Source organism: Mandrillus leucophaeus, unplaced genomic scaffold (assembly GCF_000951045.1).
Source record: "Mandrillus leucophaeus isolate KB7577 unplaced genomic scaffold, Mleu.le_1.0 Scaffold487, whole genome shotgun sequence".
In the NCBI taxonomy this organism is placed as follows: Eukaryota; Metazoa; Chordata; class Mammalia; order Primates; family Cercopithecidae; genus Mandrillus; species Mandrillus leucophaeus.
In genome coordinates, this window is record NW_012105220.1 from 1,717,469 (window position 1) to 1,742,943 (window position 25,475).

At 31.9% G+C, this 25,475-nt stretch overlaps 1 protein-coding gene across 3 annotated transcripts in view; it reads right to left on the reverse strand.

Annotated features, from left to right (window-relative positions):
- NOVA1 (neuro-oncological ventral antigen 1) overlaps nt 1–25,415 on the reverse strand; it is a 151,232-nt gene extending 125,817 nt beyond the window's left edge. Inside the window, exons 1-2 of one of the 3 annotated variants that reach the window (XM_011995377.1) lie at nt 24,906–25,415; nt 23,742–23,885 (exon numbers count right to left, since the gene is read on the reverse strand). In XM_011995377.1, the coding sequence (XP_011850767.1) occupies nt 23,742–23,885; nt 24,906–24,930 (169 nt within the window). In that variant the 5' untranslated portion in view covers nt 24,931–25,415. Of the gene's footprint in view, nt 1–23,741; nt 23,887–24,268; nt 24,409–24,905 lie in introns of those variants that run through there. The other 2 variants (XM_011995378.1, XM_011995379.1) reach the window with 2 other exon arrangements.
- Between the last annotated feature and the right edge of the window lie 60 nt (nt 25,416–25,475).

A 25,475-nucleotide genomic window follows, 5' to 3' on the forward strand; every position in this document is an offset into this window, starting at 1 on the left:
TATAAAATGTGTAATGACACTTTTCCTGTTACCTAGGATTTAGAAACGAGGACCCAGAAAAGAGAACAAGGAGGAAATAAGTATCCTCATGTTCTAAAAAGAACTGAAAAAAAATTGAGGCCAGCCAGTCTCTTTTGGAAGTATTCCTCCCCTAAGGTGCTGCAAGCCAAGAGCATGATTCCTATATACTGAGAGTACTCACAAGAAGATACTATCTTTTCACTCGGGCTTATATTAATACTCAGATATCAGACTTAATGATGCTCTGTTCCTAAGTGAGTACAAAAAACAATAAAGAGAAGTAACACGAAAAACACATGACATGACAATGACGCAGTTACCTCTAGCACCATATGATATGAATCACATGGGCCTACCTTAAAAAAGGTGTCCAAAAGAGTGACAAGGCTCCAGCAACCCCAGGAAACTGTCTACCCATGTGGCTAGAACAGAGGGCCTACAACAGAGTTAACTAAGAATATCTCACATCAGGTTTTAACTGTGTAGTAGGAGACCTCAGCAGAGTCCATCCCAGATGTAAAGCAAGCACCCTATGAGAGAGCTAGCATTCGGACAACTGTCACATAGAGGAAGGCATCAAAACTCAACAGAATATTATTACAAGCCTAGTTAAGTAAAGAGAAAGTTTTGCCCATTTCCTTCTATCTGGTCCTTAAACCTAAAATCAGAACTGGGGGAGGAGAGAGACATCTTAGAATTAATCTATACATCCTTACTTAAATCTAAATAAAGAAGCTTGTGAAAGGATAGACTACAACAGCTTCCAAGTTTCAAGTTGTTAGGCCCCAAAGCCTGACTATTGCTGAGATGGGGAAGAGCTTTAAATTAGATATGAGATTCATATATCACATTACCCTATACTAAAGGCTTGTTTTTGTTTAATAATCAAAATGAATGGGATGTTATGAAATACACCACAATATTATTCTCTGCTACTCTGGTAGAGTACATACGAAGTATAGTTGTAAGTGAAACAACCCACATTAGGGAAAACATCAAGAACATAAAGGGGAAGACTAATTCAAGGTACATGTTGTGAGTAAAACAGACAACAATTGGCAACAATTATAGAATAAACAGAGAATAAAAAAGAGAAAAAGATTAAAATTAACCAATTTTTCCAACTTGAAAATCACTGGTGCCAATAACTGAAACAGGAAACAAAAAGAAAGGCAAATTTATAAATTTAAGAGAATACATTTTTTGACATTCTATTTATCTACTCGGTTATTCATATATGCAGTAGATACATATTGAGCATCTACTATGTGGAAGACCCTATAAAAGTATTAAGGGTACAATGTCAATAAAGGTGACATGGTCTTCATCATTTTTGTAGCACTTATAGTCTATTGAGCTAGAAAAGATTTCTAATTACAAGAAGCATTAAAAATATAGGATGTGTCACATGAACAAGGGAAGGGTCCCTCAACCAGACTGAGGTGATCAGCAAAGACTTCCTAGATGATTACATACGCTGAAATCTCAGCCTTATATGCGAATCGTGGTGTGTGTGTGTGTTTGTGTGTGTGTGTGTGTGTCTGTATGTTTAAAACATTAATACAGATACATAACCGAATACCTGTGGAAGAAGTAACATGCCAAATTATGTGAACATACTATGTGTACTTTTAGGGTAAGGCAATTTACAGAAAGACTTTATGTAAGGCATAAACAATCATATTTATTTTGATATACATTAAATATAACAAGGTGTACATAAAACAAAAGATCAAAACAGTTTCGAGCTGAACATATGACTTACATATCATCTACATAAAGGGAGTAATTAAAGCTAAAGGGATCTATGGGGCCAAGGACAGAATCAAATGTAACCCTAACATTTACGTGATGATTTCAAGAAACAAAAGAAACTCATAAAAATGTTTGAGACAGTACAGTTAGTTAGAGAAACAATGAGAGAAACTGGATCATACAATGTCAAATAAGCCAACGGAGGAAGAATAGTTATTAATATTGAATGCTTTAGAAAATTAAAAGAGGATGATGGCTACATGACTGAAAAAGATAGTTCAGTTAATTAAGCAACTAGTAAAGATACCATGAACTCTGAAAGAGTTGGATAACCAGGAATAATAAAATGCTGAGAAAAAAGAAACTCAGTCGACTACCCTTTCAAAAAATGTCGTTGGTATGTAAAAGGGAGAGAAAGTGACCACAGCTATTACCAGAGTCAAAGAAAGGTTTTAGTTTTTGGTAATTTTGTATAAAATAAGAACTGAATATATTATAAAGCCAAAGAGAAAGATCTAATGAAAAAATTTAAAAGATCCAAAAGAATGAGATAAGAGTATGAAAAAGATAAAGGGGGATAGGATAAATGATTCCTAAAAAGAAGAATAGAGAATTCTCATTCTATATATGTAGACAAGGATTAAAGGTGAAATTAAATTGTAATTTGAAGTATAAAAGGAAGTTGAGAGAGGTCCTTAATGATGACCTAAATAAACTGTAAGGCAAGTACATTTACAGAGTATAAATGTGTTGGGGTGAGTTTCTGGGTTGAAAAAAATGAAAAAAGTTTAAAGAGGCACAAAATGGAAAGCTAATCAGAAATAAAAGGATAACAGCAACAGAGGTGGCTCAATTGAAAAGATATGTTAGAGTAGCAGAATCTACTGGCCTGATTTTAGTCTTTATCTACGGATGCACAGCAACTCCAGAGCAAAAGCACACATAGTGCAAGATAATAAAAACATAAGGCTGAGCCACATCAGATCTTCCATTTTATCTTAAATACTAACAGCTCAAGAAAACAAAGAGTACACTTTTTTATTTTTTTGAGACAGAGCCTCGCTCTGTTACCCAGGCTGGAGTGCAGTCGCGCAATCTCGGCTCACTGCAACCTCTGCCCGCCGGGCTAAAGTGATTCTCCTGCCTCAGCCTCCCAAGAAGCTGGGATTACAGGCACCTGCCACCACGCCTGGCTAATTTTTGTATTTTCAGTAGAGACAGGGTTTCATCATATTGGCCAGGCTGGTCTTGAACTCCTGATCTTGTGATCCACCTGCCTCGGTCTCCCAAAGTGCTGGGATTATAGCTGTGAGCCACCGCGCCCGGCCAAGATCACACAATTTTAAAGATTCTCAGAAATAGAAATGAGTATCATAAAATTGGGAAAAAAAATAATGAAATTATTAGTGTATATTATAAAGCTACCTTGGAAATCTCATTCATACTTAATTTAAAATAATTTCATTCTGTTAATTTCCCCATATATCCTTCTCTCCCATGACATCTTACCATAAAACCATATTTTATTAATAAATAGCTTTAGGTTTCTGCTTTAAATAGAAAGACATAAATGAGTGGTCGCTTAAAATTAAAGTGTTATCATAAAACACTTACTTTAATAATTTCAAATGTTTTAAGTTAATGGACTACTCATTCATATTGTCTCCCTCCACCCTTTTTGTTTGTTTTAGAGACAGGGTCTTGCTCTGTCGGTGAAATCACAGCTCACTGCACCCTTAACACGTGGACTCATGTGATCATCCTATGACAGCCTCCAGGGTAGCTAGGAATACAGGCTCACACCACTATGCCCACTAATTTTAAAAATTCTTTGTTTGTAGAGACGGAGTCTCACTCTGTTGCCCAGGCTGGTCTCCAACTCCTGGTCTCCCACAGTCCTCCTGCCTCTCAGCCTCCCAAAGTGTTGGGATTACAGGCGTGAGCCACTGAGTCCAGCCTATACTGCCTTTTTTGTTGAAAAAATCATATTGTGGGATATCTTCTAGGTAAATTATAAGTAAATAATTCTTATCTTAAAACTGCAAACACATACAACTGTTTAGGAGTTTTATCATCAATATAGATTTTAACATGTAATAACTGCAGAGTTAGAAAGTCCTTTTAAAATGTATGTAATTCAATTTAAGATAAATAACAGTTCAAACTGCTTGACACTCATTAAATGCCAATTCATAATTTAGCCCAATGTGACAAACTTTATAAACAAGTCAAACTGGGGAAAAGTACTTTCAAAGAAATTTTTCACTTCATAATAAAACGTGGTGAAAAGGGGCTCTGCAGTGAGATAAATCTACACAAAATCTGTCTCTACCAGTTATGTGAAAATATAATGTAGATATTTCCAAAATAATACATAAGAAAGCTTTTAGCAAACCCACATCATCTTCCATAAGTGAACACTAAGGGATGATTTAAGAAAGAAATATGTAATTAATAACCACGAAAAATAAAATGTTTTAGGTCACAGATTTTAAGCTGTAATATTAAGCCATATAATTAAATTTTAATGTTAAAAATGAAATCAAAAGTATACACATGTTCTTGTCCCTATAATCCAGGAAGCCAAAATTACTACAGTTTTCCTTTTTCACAACAGTGATTAAACAAACCTCCTCTACTGTATCACATATGTCAACAAGCCTACAGATTTATTTTGTCTTATTCTGGCAGAGTATTTACGGAGATCAAATATCATTTACCAGTAAGACACGGTGATAAAATATATGATTAGAAAAAAAGTCGTAATTGTTATTATATAATTATTTCAAATATTAAATCTATAACAACTCATTTTTTCTGCTTATGTGGAAAATAAATGTTTTTAATAATTGAGTACAGAATGAAAAAAAAACATTAAATAGCAGAGTTAAGCCTAAGACATTTAAATTAAAAGAGATAAATGAACTCTATCAACCGGAATAATTTTTACGGACACTAAAATGAGGAAACTCCCAGTTGACAGGCATAAATGTACAGTATCTCAAAATATTTTACAGGTCAACAATGACCATTTTGATAATACATTTTTAAATATATAATTTCCTTAAGGTATAATCCTCAAATAGATGAATTATTGATTTAGCACAATATTCTAAATGGTTCAATATATATTTTATCATCCACAATGTATATGTGTGTGTGTGTGTGTGTGCGCGCGCGCGCGCACCACCTGATATAGTATACATTTTAAGCTAACTGTGTCTTCTAACAATGACAGATTTTATTTTTATATAATCTGATGAACAGGTATTATTTAGAACTTTCTTACTCTTCTTGCTTCTTTTTTTAATTATTGTATATACTTAAGGTGTAAAACATGATGTTTTGGCATGCATATACATAGTGGAGTGATTACTACAGTCAGGTGAATTATCTATTATTTTTCCAGAGTTACTTTTTTCATGTGATAAGAGCATGTAAAATCTACTCTCTTAGTACATTTTAGTATATAATACAATATTAACTATATCTTCATACTGTACATCAGATCTCTGGACTTATTCATCCTACATAGCTGCATGTTTGTAGCTACTTTTGACCTGCTCTTCCCATTTCCTCTCCCCACCCTGGTAACCACTATTCTATTCTCCAGTTCTAGGTATTCTATATATTTCTAGATTCCACATACAAATAACACATAATACCTATCTATCTGTTTCTGGCTTATTTCATTTGGCACAATATACTCCAGGTGCATTCATACTGTTGTAAATGTCAGTAAAGTATTTCCTTTTTTAAGGTTAAATAACATTCCATGATACATATTCATGCTTATTCTTTAACACTCAATTCTCCCAGGTATAAAAATAACTATGTTGCTATAATGGATATATTGATACCAATATTTCTTAAATACAAATTTCCTACAGGGTTCCCTATAACACAAAATTAAACATGAATCTAGCTTTCCCAATGAATTATCTTTGAAACTGTAAATAGTTTGTGAGCTTAATCTGGTCAGTCAAGTAACTAGGACAGGCTACTTTTTTTGTCACTCACCAGAGTTTTAATACTGAATTCACAGCCAACCACATCTTTAGGTTAATTCTTTACCTGACTAAATATAGCAGAATGTATTTTTTTGTAACATTTACTTTTGTTTCTGTTATCTTCTTTTGGCTTGAATATTTGGTTTTCCTTTAAGGCAAGTATCTTAAATATAATCAGAATCGCGACAGATTGGATGTGAAGTTCAACAGAAAGAGAGAAGGTAAAGATGACTCAAATATTTCTGTCCTCAGACCCTGAAAACATGAAGCTGCAATTAAGATGCAGAAGACTGAGAGAAATTGATTTGAGGGAGTCAAGAGAAAGATCAGAATATTTAAAATCATATTTAATTCTAACATACATATCAAACACAGAAGTAATATAAAGCAGGCAGCTGCATCATTAGTGTAGAGTTCAGATGAAAGGTCCAGAATGGACACAAACATTTGGTACTCATCAAAGAACAGATGGTTATTTAAATCCATGATACTGGATTGGATCACCAAGGGAGTAAGCATGGGCAGAAAAAATGAAGTCCAAGGAAATGAGAAAAAAAAAAAAAACAGCAAAGGAAATATAAGGCTGCAACCAATGAGATAAAAGTGTACCAGGAGCAAAATGCAATGTTTCAAAAAGGAGACAGTGATCACTGTGTCAAACGCTGCTGATGGTTATATAAAAAGGAGGACTGAGAACTGACCATTGAATAAAAAGTATAGAAGCTACCAGTGACTTTAACACGAGCAGATTCACTGGTAGGATGGGTCAAAGCCCTAATTGGAAGAGCTTCAAAAGAGAAATGAAAAGAGAGGAACTGGAGATAACATAAGTATGGGCAACAAGTTTGAAGAATTTTACCATTAATGGCATAATTACTGGAACAGAAAGTGAGATAAAAAGAAACACACTTTTTTTTTTTTAAAGTGGGAGAAAGAACAGCGTATTTGTAGGTAAAAATAATTTCCAGTAGAGAAAGAAATTGGTAATGCAGGCAAGTGGAGAAAGAATTGCTAAATGATATCTAAGTAAGTAAGATGCAATGGAACGAAATACAGAAAAAAAGTAGAGATAGGCCTTTGCTAGGCACATAGACAGTTTATCAAAATTGTAAAAGTATTCAGATACTCATATACTTAGGTAGGTAGATTTGGTAGTAGGAGCTTATGAAATTTTTAGAATTCTCTCAGTGACACAGAAAATAAGCTCCTCAGTAATGATGATGAAAGAGCTTTTATAATTGGGACTTAATTTCATCATATACTGTGTAGCTTTAATTCCAAAGAAAAGTAAAAAATATTACAAATGAGAAGGAAATCTGGGTTAATGTCAGAGTTCACACCCAAAACCACACCCTAATATTAATAAAGACAGTTAAAACCTTTAATCATTCCTAATCCAGACTAATACAGATTCATCGTCTATAAACTGACAACATATAATGTAACCCTCACTCTAATCAGATTTCACTGTCATCATCTCTACAGATTCTAAAGGTGTAAGAATAAATCCACTACCATAAAGATTAGGTCTATAATATTTAATCATTCTGGAATTAAATGGTCTTTAGCAAAGTTTCTCAGTTTATTTATTTATTTTTTTTCCATAGCAGGTCTTATTCTTTTTTCTTTTTTTCCTTTTTTTTTTTTTTTTTTTTTGAGGCAGAGCCTCACTCTATGGCCAGGCTGGAGTGTAGTGGAGTGATCTCGGCTCACTGCAACCTCCGCCTCCCAGGTTCAAGTAACTCTCCCGCCTCAGCCTCCCGAGTAGCGGGGACTACAGGCACGCGCCACCATGCCCAGCCAATTTTTGTATTTTAAGTAGAGATGGGGTTTCGCCATGTTGGCCAGGATGGTCTCAATCTGTTGACCTCGTGATCCGTCTGCCTCGGCCTCCCAAACGCTGAGATTGCAGGTGTGAGCCACGGCGCCCAGCCGTCGTTTTCTTACATATTCAAAGTGTATCCTTCACAATATAAAACTGAATTTACACTATGACAAATACAAAGATCTTTTTCCACGAAGCAATCTAAGAATCAGTATAATCTTATTAAATTTATTGTCCTCCAGGTCATAGTCATGCAAAACAAAATCATACTTACAGTTAATCTTGCAATAGTATTACATGAAACTTAAATATTTAGTATGTAATATTTAATTTACTATATGAGTATGTGAATACAGCATTAAGTTTATACAATAATTATGACAAAATACAAACAAATAATAAAAAAACAATTTTAGCATAATGGCAATCAAGAATATGTGTAATGACTCACAGAAAATACTTGCTAAGGAATGGAAAGGAATAAACCATGGCCTCTTTCAGATACCTTTACTAGAATTACTCCACTAAAATTTCTTAGATCCTTTATGGAGGTTGCAAGAACATGAGTTAAAATATTTAAGACCTTGACAGAGCCAATGTTTTAAAACTTAAAAAAATTAAATTACTTTTATTTACCTATTTTATCATAAATAATTATACTGCAAAATGAAATTATTTTTAGAGACAGGGTCTCACTATATTGCCCAGGCTATTTCCAAACTCCTGGACTCAAGCAATTCTACCATTTCAGCCTCCCAAGTAGCTGGGATGAAAGGTGTGCACCACTGAACTGCACCAGCTAAAAAAATCTTAGTAACAGCAAAAAAAAAAAAAAAACTGAAAAATAAGCCTGATGAATTATCACCTATATTATTATATTATTAAACATTTAGGTTCATTTCATTTTTGCTTATAAGAAAAAAATTTCATAAGCCTTAGTATCCTGAAAAATATCATGAAAGACAGTATTAAATATTCTACATGCCACCTGATTTATTCCTATTGAATTCCAATTAAGACTCTAATCAATAATTTTTAATGTTTTGTATTTGAATATACAAGGATGAAGACAGAGGCTGATTAAGGTAATTTTAGTGAGTTACAAAACAAATCCATATGCTTCACATGAGATTATTATAATGTGCTTTAATATTACAAATTCACATCCCTAGTTTTCTTCTCTGCTATATAGGCAAAAAATAAACAAATAAAAAAAGCTCTGCATATCTTCAGGGGTATCACAGAACACTTATTTAGGCTATGCAACAAAAACACCCACAAACCTGAGACTGGAAAGACACCTTACAGTATTTAGAAGCTCCATAAATGCATTAATCAACATAGGTAGTTGGCGGAAAACTCATTCTTATCTATAAAAATGATGATCACTTATAATTACCACTAAAAACAATAACTGCTATTTTAAAATAGAATGTTTAAAAATATATAAGAAATTATTCATATTAATTACCTTAAAGGTGTGGGATGAGGATAGGTCACAGCTTTGGCATTCTATCACCTGTATTTTTACAACAATTATGAAAAAAAAACTTCAATTTTTAAAAATCTTTATATAAATGTTTTCCTTTCTGGGGCCACATTAATGTAATTTATTCTACATTAAAATCTCTGCTATAAATTTAGTATTATTAAATGAAACAAGCATAAACAGGAGATGAAAAATGATAGGGTCATAATACGCTTATTATATGCCAAGTATTATGTGACATGCTTTTACAGTTTTCCTTTTTGGTACCTAGACCAATAACTTATAATTATTAAAGAGGTACAGATATCACATTATGCAGATCAAAAACTGGAAGTCCAAGAAGATTAAATGACTGATTAAAACAGTACACCTAGTAAGTGGCAGAGCTGGGATTCAAACTCTGGTCTGACACCACATGTTCCCTAGAAGTCTTGTATTCGTCGTACTTCCACAGAAGGCATTAAGAAGTACTGAACTGATGTGATAACTGCTTAATAAACTACTATATAACATCCATTGCATATTTTTCTCATAAAATTTTTTACTATACTGAGTACTATATCACAGTGATCTGAACAGAGTTTTCTAACCTTAAATCTATAATTCAACAAATCTTGAAAGTAGACATTACATATAATTTAAAAAGTGAGAAACAAAATCTCACAGGGCTAAACGAAGGCAACTGAATCATTTCACGTAAGCAATCTCAAAGTTTACATTTCATGTAGACAATTTCAAACTATCTTAATGATCTAATGTCAATAGAAAAATAGAAAGATATCAAAGTTCTATATAAAGACACAAATCTGGTAAGCTGAAAAAATAACTTTTGTATGTTTCCATGTTGCTTAGTTATTGCTGTTTTCCTTTCAATTTACATATGAATTGGAAAAAATGTATAACCTATCAAAAATATCATTATCTCCCAGTGATGGGCTAATGTGGCAGTTTGATAAATCTTACCTAAATTTTGAATACTCTATTTCTGAACTCAAATGTATAAGCAATCTGATGCAAATAAAAAATAACAGAATGTTGTTACACAATAACAGAAAATAAACAGGTTCATTATTAATTTGACATATCACGAATAATTTTACCTTTCACTATCTTATATTCCTCATCTGTAAAATGAAGACAAAAACTTCTGCCTACATTGATGTTTTAAGAATTAAAATCCTATAGAAATGTAAGGTCTCTTTAAGCCATAACTGATCAACAAGTAACTTTTAGTTGTATAGTCTAAAGAGTTTAAAAACAAGATAATCACATTTTCTATTAACTGTGATAGAGTCAGTTTAAATGAAAACATAATGAAATTCAGAGTCTGGCTTTTCCAATCACAGAGTGTGCAAAAGATATTGAATTTAGATAACTGTTAGTTGAAACATTTCCCAAACCTGAAACTGTACTTATTCTGCATATTTTAAGTAGTCAAAAATGTTTACATTCTTTTTTATATTACTTATAACTTAAATTTAAATTATCTAAATTATCCCCATTGCATTGCAGTTTCTACTTATTTTTAATGCAATCTGCTGACTGATTGGAAGATGCTTCAGTAAAAACCTTGGATAAAAGCATAATTTAAAAAATAAAAAATGAACATTATGTCCATGAAAACTAGAATATGAATTTAAAGTTGTGCATTCTGTCATAAAAGAACATTATTTATTGCAGTTTGCTTTTTAATGGCTTCACTGCCAAGACTCCATAGGACCTCAAAGCTTTTCCTATGCACTTTTTTCTAAAAATAAAAATATTGTGAACAATTCTCAATTATGTACTTTACTAAACCATTTTTGGCAATACTGAATATGTTAGCATTATTATTCCTTAACAAAATATACATAATTATTATTTACATTTATAAACCTATCAAACTATATATGTTCTCTAATACTCACTAATCTTTACAAACTTCAGATAATAAGTTAATCAGCCAGACCGATCTTATGTAGGTAATTCCAATAGTAAAAAGATTTTTACAGAAGTTGAAAACAGATTTTGAGTAAAGAGTCCATCAGACTTATAAGCCCAGCAGCAGGAGACTACATCATAAAAGTAGCAGCCTTCCACTGTAAAATTACTAATCCTAGTAATACAGTACATTAAACATGCCATTTCAGATATATGCCAACCTAAACTGCCACATATGGCATATCTAGTTCATTATCACAGTTTGTGTTTTCATATGCAGAGACATTCTAGTTTTTAAACAAGATGTCAAATACACCAGCATAACTCAAAGTGTGATAAAGCTTTGAGGGGAACATACCTTTCCTTAAACAAACAGGTATACACTTCAGAACAATTAGTTTAAAATACTACTGTAAAGAAACCATGGTTTCAAATTTTCAGTTGAGAAGCTAAAATACAAAATAGAATATCATTTTAAAGGCAGAAATAGTAAAATAGTTAAATTCAAATAAATACTATTTTGAAATAATTCAAAATTTCTTCAAAATTTTTCTCAAAAAGAATTGAATTTGACCTGCAAAAAAAAAACCCAGTGTGGAACACTTAGCCAGATTATTTCTCACCTTAAAAACAAATCATGAATTCATACCATAATATAGATATCAATTTTAAAGAAACTGGACTTTTCTTATGCTTCCTTTTTTATATTGAATTCAACCTTGAGTTACACAACTGGTATTACCAAATTATGAATAGCACTTAAATAAAGATTACACAGTGAATATTTTTATTTTAAATCCCCATCTGTTGCTTAATGTCACTTCAGCTGTTCAATTTTTTAATGTTTCTCTACACAAGTAGCCAATAATTGCACAAATCAGTATAAAATGCAAGATAGATTTTTAATCTCATTTTCTAAATGAAAAAACAGTACCGTATTTTTCAGTCTTTTAAAAATTCATCTCAATTTGATAAGGGTATTAATTAAGATTCATTCTTATGTGAAATATTTATAAATGATGAAAAATCCTGCTTTATCTCAACAATCAACCAAAATTCAGCAAAAAAATACATAACAGAGAATCCACTAACAAATAAATAGTAAGTTTTAATTTTCACTGACATAGCATAACAATGTTTTGACAATATACCTAACTTTAGTGTTTGAACAGCATTAAGTTCACACACACACATTGTATAAATCACTCATATTTATCAAATTAAAAATAAGTATATCTTTTCATATGCCAAGAAAGCAAGAAAGGCCTACATATTGAATGAATTTAAGAAACAAGATACTTTTCTAGTATATGATCTGAAATGCTATGAATCAAAAGCAAACTGGTTAAAGATTTTCCCTACATATAGCAAAACATTCTTCATAGATACCTGTCATTCATGAAGTGCCCTCCACCTTTTTTTTCTTCCATACTTGGCACATAACTGCTTAAACACAACTCACATTTCTTAACATCTCTTTTCTGTATTTCTAGTTGCCCCATCTTTCCCTTTGCCTTTTCCTTTCTAAGTAAATTGGGTCTTTATAAAATCCTATTTCAATTTCCTAAGCAGAAAGTCAGAATCCAATCTAATACTCAACTATACTTTTGGACAACTGGGCAATCCATTCGCCAGACTATAAGTGTCACTATATTTACACAAATGTATATTTTTTAACTACAGTACCACTGTCAGTCATTTTACAGACACAGCAGATGTAGATTTTAAAAATATTCTTGCTAATGAATATACCCAGGATGAATTTTTTCCGCCAGGCTTTTCTTCTTTTTCACATGCACTAGATTGTCTCTACCTGTACAGATGTCTGTAGTGCCTCCTACCACCACTGCCCTCATACCAACAGCAATGTCCACCTTTTATCCAATCAACACCAAACTACCTTTAGACCCCTGAATATAACAGAATTGCTGCATACCTTTATGTCTGTATATGCTTCAAATGATCTTCCACCTTTGTTCAACAAGCAAATTAAAATTCAGTCCCCCAAACCCTGTCAGTTTCTCTTTGAAGTCTTCTTTGAAGTCTAACCCCTCCTCCCAAGACCCTGATACTAACAGAGATAATTTCAACTTCTAGATATAATTCTCCATTATACAGTTATCAAACTTATAACCTGGTATCCACCTAAGATTTCAGGGCATTGTACACTTAGTTCTAAACCCAACAAAGCCCACTCATGTTCATAAAACTTAAAATCTGTGACAAAGCAGGGCACGGGGAAACAGACAAGTAAAGAAATACTATGATAGAGTTATTTTAACCCACTGTTCTCCACCACTTTTCAAAATATAAATAAAATTTATAAAAATGTGGAAGACTAATCACAAGGCATGAAAGAGTGTATCTATTAAATCTTAGATGTTTCACTGGTTTATTATGATAAAAATCAAACAATGTATTAATACAAGAAAAACACTCTTATTTCATGTATCTCTTTAAATTGCATGTATTTACAAAGTATGTAAAGATGCCACAATATCCTAAACTCAATAACTTCCCTAAAATTTTGATTTCAAATAAAGTAACATATACTAATACCTTGATATTTAAGTTGGTCAAACTACAAGCAAATAAGTTCCCCTCTACTATACAGCTGGTATTTTTTTCTTTTTTCTTGGCAAATTAGAAAAGCAAATTGTCCAGTTTCTAAATGTAACAATGTAACCACCCCCAACAAAGTCACATGTTAACTTCCCCACTATAGTTGGGAAAGAAGATATTAAAATCTATTACAAATAAAATATTTAGTAAGCATACTTCTAATATGTTACTTTAATTTGATGGTTAGTACTCAAGAAAAATCATGATTGGTCTTTGTTCCTCATTGAACATATGGCCATGTGGCCATAAATAAACTGTAATGTGATACAGCTATAAAATCTTGTAGTATATATACCTTTAATTACTTTATTAATAACTAAATCTTAAACTCATGTTGCTTAAGTTATTTTAAAGGTAGTCTTCATTTCAGAGGTGGCTTTAACAAACCCTCCATAATACTGGATCTCAGTTTCTTTCATGCAGGATAGCATGCTAAACAGAACGCAAAATTCCCCTGTCATACTCCACTGTACCTAGCCAATACCTACCGTAACACTCCTATGCATTTCTCGTTCATTTAAATTTCTTAAATCATTACTAAAGTAAACTAGAAGTGTAATGAAAAACTAAAGATGGACCGCCTTCTATATCCACTGTATTGGTATTACATGAGCACTTCACAGAAGAAATCTCAAACTGTTCATTCAGTCATTCATTCATACATTCATGTAAATTTCCAGTGCCACCTACGGTTAAACAATTGGGCTGTATGTTAAACACACAGCAGGCAAGAAGGATGCCATAAACTCCCCCACATCAGTGGACCTTAATCCAATTACTCAATTGATGTGAGTAAAGACTATCACAAAAATTTTTTTGTTTTAATTTAGCACTGTAGAAGGAAAAGTCTTCAAAATCACACTAAGTACTTTTATGATTATATTAGAGAGTAGTCCTTAAGCCTATAACACAATGAAAACAGTATCAGAATTCTAATTAACTAAGTAGATCAACCTAATGAAATGAACAGCTAAGAAAGAGAAAACAGTGATGTTTTCAAATTAATAATTACTGGACAATACAACTACATTTCTACTCATGTTGCCTTACAATTAGCCTCATGCTTATTTTTTAATCATGACATTTTATATATTGAACCAAATGTTATGAATACTCACCCAAATACGCTATATTTAAGGGTGTTACTATAAAAGTCATAAACACATGGAAAATACATATATTATTAAAATAATTCTTGAAAACAAAATTTAACTTAGACAGCCTACTTTTTAAATGAAAGCCAATACTCTTAACCAAAAATTAAAATTTAGAAGTATAGCTAAGGAATGGTGAAAGGAAGAAAAAAAAAAGTACAAATGAAGAAAAATAACAATGCTGCAGAAACCTAATCACCCTAAAAATACTGCCACCCTTAAACAGTATAATTAAGGGAAGAGAGAAAATGACCAGGCTACATGTTCCAGGAAATATAACCTATGATATCCTAAATTTCTAAAAGAAATTTGCTAATGACCAAAGAGCACCTTGCCTATGTTCCTTCAGTGTAGCACATGAACTAAAATAATAATAATAATGGCAAAATAACCACGAGGCCATCGTGACTGTTTAAAATATATATATATATTCATTTTAAGACTAGGAAAGAGAGGAGGTAAGGACTTATTTCCTCAGAGTCACATCCAAAAGGGAGGGGGGAAAAAAGTAGAACAAAACAAGAGAATGAAGTACCTACTACAATTGCACCACAAATTCAGAAAACACATTTCAAAGCTACAGGACAATTACTGGCATCAGAGAAACCGTACGTAAATCACTTAATATCTTGGTACCTTGGTTTTCTCAACTGTTAAATCAAAGTTTTAGAAGAGATCATCTGAACTTCATCACTTTGATCTATTTGCACAACTCTATGATTTTCCAAATCCTTTAAATAAAAAGTCTTACAGCTATTTCTAAGTGTTGTGCTAAATTTTTAACAGAGATGCTACAATATAAAAAAAAACATTAAAACAAAAATCTAAGGAGAAAATAGCAAAACAAAAATCTGAGGAGAAAATAGCAAAGCAAAACTTCTCAGGGTAAAGCAAAGTATGCCTATACTCCTTGAATGGAGAAAAGATATCCTGTAATAATTCTAAGTAATGATTACCAAATTGCTGCCTACACCAGGGTTTATAGGAAGTATCTGATAAATATGCAAAATAATTAACAAGAGAAAGCTTCCAGGCCTACTTCACATTAAAGAATGAAACCAAGTTTAAAAAAAAATTACCTTCACCACTTTTTAAAGAACTCATCATATATTAGTTGTAGAAAAATAAAAACACAGGTTATCCAAAGAATAATTAAGGACTAAGTATGTGAATGAGCTCTCCCAGTAAGAGCTTACTTGCCTCCAACACTAACCACTTTAAAACCAGGTATTTCAAGAATTAATATGACCAAAATTAAAAAGCTACAGTTCTTCTAAAATATTTAGCAACATAAAAAGAAAACAAAACCATGTTTTTGTTTTTGTTTTTAAATAGCAAGTACCCCATTACCTACTATTCTGTGTTACTGAAATGCACTACTATTGGTTCTATTCTGCCCTTCCCCCCAGATTAGATCTTAAAATACAGTCTCATCTCAGTCCAGTCTATTTTCTACAGCAGCAAATTACTAACAATTTAAATGAAGACAATCTTCTTTAATATCAGAATGATTTTTTTAGACCTAAGTAAACTGGGTGTGAGCATTTATTGTATCCTAGAAGAAATGCAAGATTTGAAATCCTATTTAATTAACAAACTTCTCTGAAAACTTACACTGTGAGTAAAATTATGGAGCCATGAGAGTATAACTATTCTCAAACATCTTTAAAATGAACTGAAAATTTCTTCCACAGAACTTTGAAAAGTATGCTCAGTTTCACAAGGAAGGTAAAAAAACACTACCATCTAAAATTTTTAAATTACTGAGTTTGCAATACAGTTTATCAGAAATTAGAAATATATTGAACATCATTATGACATAAACAAGTCTTGAAACAAAAAATAAAAATATATCATCAATTTGCAGTATAACCTATTGAATAAAATTCATTGAAAAATTGACAAAAATGTTTTATTTTCCAGACCAAATAATCTTACCTTAATCATTTTGCTGTTAAAAACCTCAAGACATTAATTTCATTTTTCATCTGTTCCTGCCAACAATGCTATGACAGGCCCTGCAGGAAGCAGCAAAATATCAGTGATGGAGTGCGGATAGTAGGTGTTTTCATGATCAAGATTTGTCATAGAAAAGGATATCCATACAGTGGTGTGAAACTTGGAAAATACTGAAAACATCTCAAAAAGTTTATCAGTGTAAATAATTCTCTTTTTTACTTGTAGTCTTAAAATGTTTATTCTTATTCAATGTCTTATTAAACAAAAAGTTAAAAATTATAGCAAAAGTATATATGTGAAATTTTAAAGTATTTTTATATTGATAAGGATTAAAAATAGTTAATCATGTCAAAAATGAAAAACTTTGACTAGAGAATAAAATAATTTATGTTTTAAAGTACTGAAATGAATCTCTTGACCTCTAGATAGCATAGTTTTAATCTTATTTCTTTTAACTACTATAATTACCATCTATTCATAATTAAAGTAAAACTTATTTTCTTCTCAAGTAGTATCTTCAGTATCAATCAGTTATTACCAATACTGGTAAATACTCCTTCAGGAAAAATACACAGTTTCCAAAAATGTTAGAAAAAAAATCTGTGAAAACTCCAAAACTTAATTACTCTTTGGTAAATAATAAATTATATTCAGTGGATACCAAAAAATTCAGATTAGTAAAGTTAGTAGAAAAGTCAAAGCAATAAAACTGTTTTACAAAGACTTCAAATGGTTTTTACATTCCAAATTATTTTGAGATAATACAGATTTTGCCAGATTTTGTTTAAATGTATTTTTACCTTTGAATATATTGCCTATTTAAGGGCTGATTAATGAACAGGAGGACTGTGATATCTATATTCACTGGGAATACTATTAGAACACACAAGAAACTTACATATGTCATAGATGCATACTCAAAGTCAATACTTCAAACAGATTGAAAAGTTAAAAACAACGGAAATAAATGACAGACCAATTTTTTGAGATTTTGACTAAATTTTAATTTACTTGTAATTAAATGTGGGAAATATTTCAATAGGACTCATTAAGTTCAAAATCTTAAAAAATATTTTTCATATGCTACACCTATCCTGTTTGTTGGAACACTTCAAACTACTCAGCAAAGTTTACTTGCCAAAGCCATCAATATTCTAAAAAGATACAACTTAAATATTACATTTTTTTAACTTCCTATAAAAAATAAATGGTAATCTGAGATAATATTTTTTTAAAAACTACCAAGTACTTCCACTTATTTCCACTCACTCATGTTTTAAATATGTACTGGTGGAATCGTGAAATGTAAATGCTTCTCACTTAAGGTTATTTTCTTTTTATTTCTATACCTAAAGACCCTATCCTTGTTTTATATACATTCTATCAGACTCATGAAAAATCAATTCAGTTGAAAATATTTCCATATTAAAGATATGGGAAAGCTGATGCCATACCTTTAAAGAATAAGATGAGGAAAATGGAAACTTCATCAACCCAAGTATCAGAAAGTATTGAAAACCACTACTTCATTCCTTGCGTGTTGCGTCTTATACCATGACACTTCAGTCTCTAAGGGTCAGGATAATTAAGCTCCATAGCAGCTGCAGTGCAACGTGAGATTATACACTGTTGCAGCTCCCACCAGTCCAGTCCAATTACCTGTAGTATTCCAGTACTGAACAAGTGACAACTAACTTCTTCTCTCTAGTCACTTGCTCCCACTGGTCTACTGATAAATGTTAAAACAAACTAACCTCTTTTTGGAAAAGACTGCAAAGCTGAATGCACCTGCTGCAGGCTGCAATGATGAGTCCCAGAGAGATGTTTGTCAGTCAGATCTCTGCAGATGTTGTTTAACTTTATGCTAAAGCTGTATCCAAAGATGGAAATGAGATGGCAATCAAGCACAAATCTCCCACCTTCGTCCCCCCAGTTTTATTTTGAAAAGCAGCACTTACTCATAAAAGTTGTGTTTTAAAATATAGCTCCACTAAACTGGACACAACTAAGACTCTGTAGTTAAAAGTTCTATGGTAAAAAATGTTTATTAGGCGCTGAAATTTAGTTAACAAGTGGCATAATATGTAGTCAATAAATGTAATTTGTGTCATTTAATAATATTTTTAAAAAATTAATTGTCTGAAGCCAGAGCAAAAAAAACCCCAAATAATACAACTATAAAATACATAAGTTTTTAATTGATGGTTGTCGGTCAGGTTTTTAGTAATATCACATACTCCTTAGCATTTTCAAGACACAGATAATTTTTCCTCTTGCTGTATGAAACATCTTCAATACATAAGTATTGAACTATATCACCAAATGTGTTCACTATGTTTAAACTATTCCTGAAATCCTTTGGGGAAGCATTTGCAAGACAATGTTGTTAGATAGATTTCATTACAATGACACAAATTTTAAATGAGCTATTTTTCCAAAGCCCAGAAAGCATCAAAAAGCAAATTTAAAAGCGACATTGTGTATATGATTCATGAAAACACCAACACTATAAATTAATGATGTCTTATAACTTACTATATCAATATCAAAATGATACAAAAAGGAATCAAATAAAATGTACAGCTAAAATTTTTAGTGCTAATTTATCTTTCTAAAAACCCCACAAAACATTTGCATATACAAGATAAGAATAAAATTGTATCTTTTGGAAACTGTAATGTTAATATAGATTGTGCTATGCCAGTAATGTTCCTTCCTATGTTAAGATTTCGTATTGCTTAAAGTAAGAAAATAAAGTATTAAAAATTAAACCAAAATACAGCAAATTTTCAGATACTAATGTTTAAGTAAAGGATTATGTTTCTCCTTCAACTCTAGATATAGAGATAAAACATAGAAGTAAACCTAACAATAGGTAGTGTGTCAAATAAACATTACAACTTTAAGATTCAAGGAAAAACACTTTAGCAACTCTTTGAAGATACTAAAATCAAAGGTATGACTTAGTGTAATGATAACTATCCTATTAAACCCACCCAACAATGTTGGAAATTATACTGTTTTATTTTCTCTACTTGTTATAGTTCTATTTATCACTAATTTTGCCTTAACATATATACCAATAAATGTCCAATATTCTTTGCATCTAAGATCAAAGTACAGACTGCAACTTTTAGAAGCTGTAAGACATTCACATTCATATGTACTACCAATATCATAACACTCTTCCTTCAATGATGTAAACAGAAATAATGTTTTAAATTCATTATCTCCTCTGATTTGCAAAAAATTATCATAATTATACAATTCTAGTTCTAAAGTTTAATTTGGCCACTATATTTTCCCCTTTTCAAAATAAAAGCAATGTTGGGTCTTTCCTTCCCTATAAAAAATTTCACTTACATTCTGCTTTTTTATGATTTAAAAAAACGTATAATGGTTTGTGTTTTTTTTTTAAAAAGCACCACCCAATTTGGACAGTAAGAAAAACTGAAATATAATGAATGTACAAATAATAAGTTCAAATTTTAAATTAGCAACCATAAAATGAAATATTTTTTATTAAACGTGATCCTAGTTTTATAACCACAAATACAAAAACAGTGTAAAATAGACACAGATTCCAACACCATAATGAAGGATTCTGTTTGACTGATGTAATGAATATCATATAATAGAATAAAAATAAGTATACTATGATATGTTCTAAAATCTAAGGAATATAAGAAAATATTTATTGCATACATCCGTTATCATTTCCAACCAATAATGCACTCAGTAAGTTTTTCGGATTACCTACCTGAACCATCCATTAAATAATTTCTACAGATAAAAATCAGTATGTTTATTAACAAAACCCAAACATATCCTTATGCCAAATAAAAGAATAAACATAAACTATCATCATTCTGAAAAGGAATACAATAATATATTCCTCAAACCAAGAAAGCTGTTTTTTACTACAAAGTAACTTGCTATAAACTAATTATAAAAAGATATATAAGTAAATCAAATTGGCTTGCTCTAATCATGTAAGGAAAAAAGGTATATTCCTAAACCACCAGAATTAAGTCAGTACTCTGTAAGATTTGATTTTGAAATAGATAAATGGATTATGTAGTACAGCAAAAATGATCTACTTGCAGATCATTTTATCTGATTGCAGTAATTGAAGAATACATTTTACAATTCCTCATCACACAATTTTCTCGTTTGTTATTTAATACATGACATTGAAAAACACAATGCAATATCCAGCTGTACAAATTGTCAAATTAATGTACAAAAATGTTTTCTTCATTTCAACTATAATTTTAAAAATTACTCATAAAGGCAGGGTTGCTTAAGATATTTTCTAAAGAAATAAGAAAAACAAGCAAACAAGGAAATTATATTGGCTATAATTTTTTAAAGCACCTATCATTTGAGTTAAAATGTATTAAAATGTCCCCAAAGTGTGTCTGTATTCGGTGTTATACATCCTGAAGAAAGTTTTCGAAAACACACTAGTATTTTAACTAAACCTTACAAACACAATTACATTGTTTAAAAACTTGGGTAATTTGAGAAAATCCATTAGGTTATACAACTAAAGTAGACTTTTCCCCAAATATGCTCTCTTACCAAATAAGAAACAGAAAAGGGCTTCATGAAATAAACACTAGGCATATTTATTCTAGTAGATTATGACAGTCATAAATATACATATATATAGCTTTAAGAACTTCATATATGTATGAGAGACACAAAAATGGGATTCCAAATGATTTCATTAATCCTATAAGAAATTCTTTATAACTTTGTGATAAGATCACAGTTTAGTTCATCTGAGATGTGCAAGGTAAGTGTCCCTTACGTACATCTGAGTAAGAGAAATTGAAAAGAGCTCAGAGGCTATGTTGAAGAATACCGGGATCTTAAATTATTCTGCAGACTTGTGGTCAAGTGTGAAGAGAAAGACTATTAAAATTAAAGTCTATCTGAAGCAAAGAGATTATCTGTCCAAACAGGTAATAATCTGGTTAAAATTGTATTTTAATACAAACTGTTCAGAATTCTTTAAGCTTCTTATAAACTACAAGGCTTTATTTTATCCTTAAAATTGATCCCACACTGTATGATTGGTTTCCACCTGTTACCGGCAAAGCATAGCCTTCTTTTATCCGACATTTCAACTCACATTTGATCAGGTTACGTCACTACACACTCGAATTTTATTCAACGCATTCCAGCTTTCCATTTTTTTCCAACAGATATTCTTGCTCTATACAAATAACATGCCTCAGAACTATAAATAAAATATTCAATTTCAATATAATAAGCAAAAAATGTACAACTAAGTGGACTAAAAACAAAAGATCTAATTCTCAGTGCACCCTTTCCAACCCACTGAAAATAAACTATATTCAAATTAAAAGACATTTAATTTACTATTTGGAATATCCTTGATAAACACTAATTTTCTGTAACATCCCTGCACATCTGATACCACCTCATGTATAATGCAAAAAAGCTATTTCATTTTCATCTATTGACAGTGAATTTAATTTACTATTGCACCTCTTTTCCTAGAACTATCACATTATTAATTCTGCAATCAAGCTCTTTTGAGTGCTTTTATTTGTACTAAGGGTTTTCACAATCCCATATTGATTTTTTTTTATCATAATATACCTTTTAAATATATGAATGGGAATATGTTAGCAAACTTTCTTAATGCATAAGGGAAGTTTCAGAGACAAGGACAGCCATCTGCAAAACTACACTCACAGGAAACAAACTTTAGAGGAACATCGTGTCTAATATATTACATTTTAGTTTAATGCTTACAAAAAATACTACATTTAATTTATAAAACTGAATGATAGTTTCAACCATTCTAAAACCTTCTTATCCAGTATAATGGTCTGTTTCTAACACCAAGTGATTGGCTATGAAAAAGAAGTCCTCCAAATGTTCTGCTTACATTCATGCCAGATGTCTTTGCTGTATTAAAGAACTCTTACTGAATTAGATCACTGAAAGCAAATCAGCTTTTCTTTTCCACCAGGAAGAAAAAAAATTAAAGCAGTATTGGTTCCCTCAGCACTGAATTAACGTTTTTGATAGCCATAAAGATAAAATAACCTTTAAAAAAAAATCGCAGAAAGCTAGATTTAAATAAAAGCAAATCAGCTGATAATGTTTTATCTAGGAAATGTACTACTCAATTACAGAGACTTTTCTCTTAAACATAAAATACATACAGTGATTAGCAAAATATAAAAAAGAAAAAGAAAAAGATGGACATGCAGAACTATTTAACACTTAAGAAGGCATACTTGAAAGTAAAAATCAAAAAATTTATACCACCTAGGAAACTTCCCATATTCCAGTAGGTTACTGTACTACACTAACTGTCAACATATTTAATCAAATTTAGCTCTTAAGTTAACATGAATTCTGAAGCATTATTTTACTTCTTGCATAACAGTATAAATTTCCTTATATCAATTGCATTAAAACTGAAATATTTAAAAAATCTGAAGAGGCAACATTTGTCCTCTTTACTTCACTCCAAGGCCAACAAACAAAGCAATGAAGCAGAAAGAGGTACATAATGGATTCAGAAGTAAATGGTCCATTCTTTAAGAAGCCTCCCTACCCCCCTCTTCGGAATTCACTCTAAGCTAATTGTCATTACAATGATGTCTGAAAACTTCAGAAGAACCCTATTTCCTGATGCCAGATGTCCAGGTTTCTATCTTGAAATTTTTGAATTTTTTTGCTAATAAGAATTATTCAGAAATACCCGAATCATCTTGCAACTGGTCTAATTCACATACACAGTACAACAATTATAGGAAAAAGGCATAATCAACAATAGAAATAATCTGAAAATTTTTCCACAACATACTCCAATAAAGCAATATCTAAATAAAGTCTCCAGTATTGTTTAAAAATTCTTTCAAGACAGCATACAACACATGTAGATCTTTCCTTCCTGTAGGGAGCTCATCAAACAATCTCTTCACCATTGCACCTACCTGGGTAAAAATCTTTGGACTTAGACAGCTTGATGGTGGCTCCAGTTTCTTTTTGCAACTGAACAATTGTCTGTCCTCCCTTCCCAATTATAGATCCAGCAGCATAACTAGGTATGAGAACCTTTAGAAAATACTGGCCGTCTTCTGAAAAATGCAAAGAAATATACTCGGTTAACACAGTATTTCAAACTTTGTATCCCCTCTCCACCCTCAAGAGAGAAAAACAGCAACTAAAGCACTGGGTATATAACTGCAGGAAATACGAAGTTAAACATGTTTTGAGAATGAAAATAAGCCAATTACACTGAAAAACAAATATGTACAAAATGTTTCCCATTTTATAGGATTTATACTTTCAAAGCTTGGAATTAAAATATAAACATATACTATTATTTTGCAGCACTGTAAAGACTGGTGACTAAATTCCAGTTGTTATTCCAAACATGGAAATCTTCCAATTCTATCTGTGGCAAAATGAAATGAACTGACCCTTTAACAAAACTTCAGAGATTTATAAGATGACGAACCTTCACTTAACATATTGAAAAAGAAGAAAAGCCCAGGACTGTAAATAGTGATGAGCTGTATTTATTTGTCATTAACAGACACATAAGGACTACAATTAGCCATTGCCTATATCCTACTTAAAGTCCGCAAAACAGCCATTCTCCTACCAAATAATCCACTCAAACTGTGGGGTGTATTCCAAGTCTTCAATAACTGCCAGAAAATAACTCAGTGTGGTGGACTGGCAAATCTAACTAATCCTAGTGCATTTCTTTAGCAATTCTTAGTCTACCGTGAGCTCCTTTAAGCTCATTAATTAAAGGACCTTAAGAAGAATTTTGCCAATACTAAAAAGCTTAGGAGTCATTTATATTAAATACTATTAAAAGTGACAAAACAGATAATGTTCCTTTCCCAAAATAATCACAACTTTTAAAACGGAGAGGGAGTCGAAGAATCAGGAAAAATAAAATGAAATGTTTTAGAAAATAAAGCCAACTCCACAAACTTTAATTTCCATCAACTTGATCACGTCTTATACAGGAGACACCCCGGTAAATCCAGCTTTCTTAATGTGAATGAATGTTCCAAATGTTGCGGTGTGCCACTCAAAAGACCCCCATCCGTCTACAATGCATATGCTGGAGATAAATTCACCTCTGCTTCGATGCATTGGGTGCATTGTTAAGATGACTCCAGTGCAAATGAAGAAGCGATATCGGTCCCGTTAAAACTCATCTTCCAAGGAAGCGCAGGATGTTAACTAACAAGTCACCGTTCCAGACACCCCCAACCTCGTATGCACCCCCCTGAAGACAAATCAATGAAATATTTGCACCGACAATCTAAGTGCGGTAAGGGCATGCACTCATCAAGATTTTGCATACTACTTGTGGCCCAAAGCAAGAGGATGGAGAGAGGAAAAACTCTCCGGCGCCCCAATCATTCGCAATCCGCTACCCAAGTGCCATTTATTTATTTATTTTATCAGACTGTTAAACGCAGCGCGCATCTTCGGGCGGCCATCACCTCACTCCGGGGTCATCCTCCTCCTCCTCCTGAATGGACCGTCTTGCCCAGGTCTAGGATATTTACATGGTCAACCTCTGGACCGATTAAATGGAAAGATAGGTCTATTCCGAAAAACTGGTCGCCATTTTGATGAATGATAAACACAGAAATGGAAATGTGTAGGGGACAGCTAGGAGCGGGGCAGGTGCAGGGGAG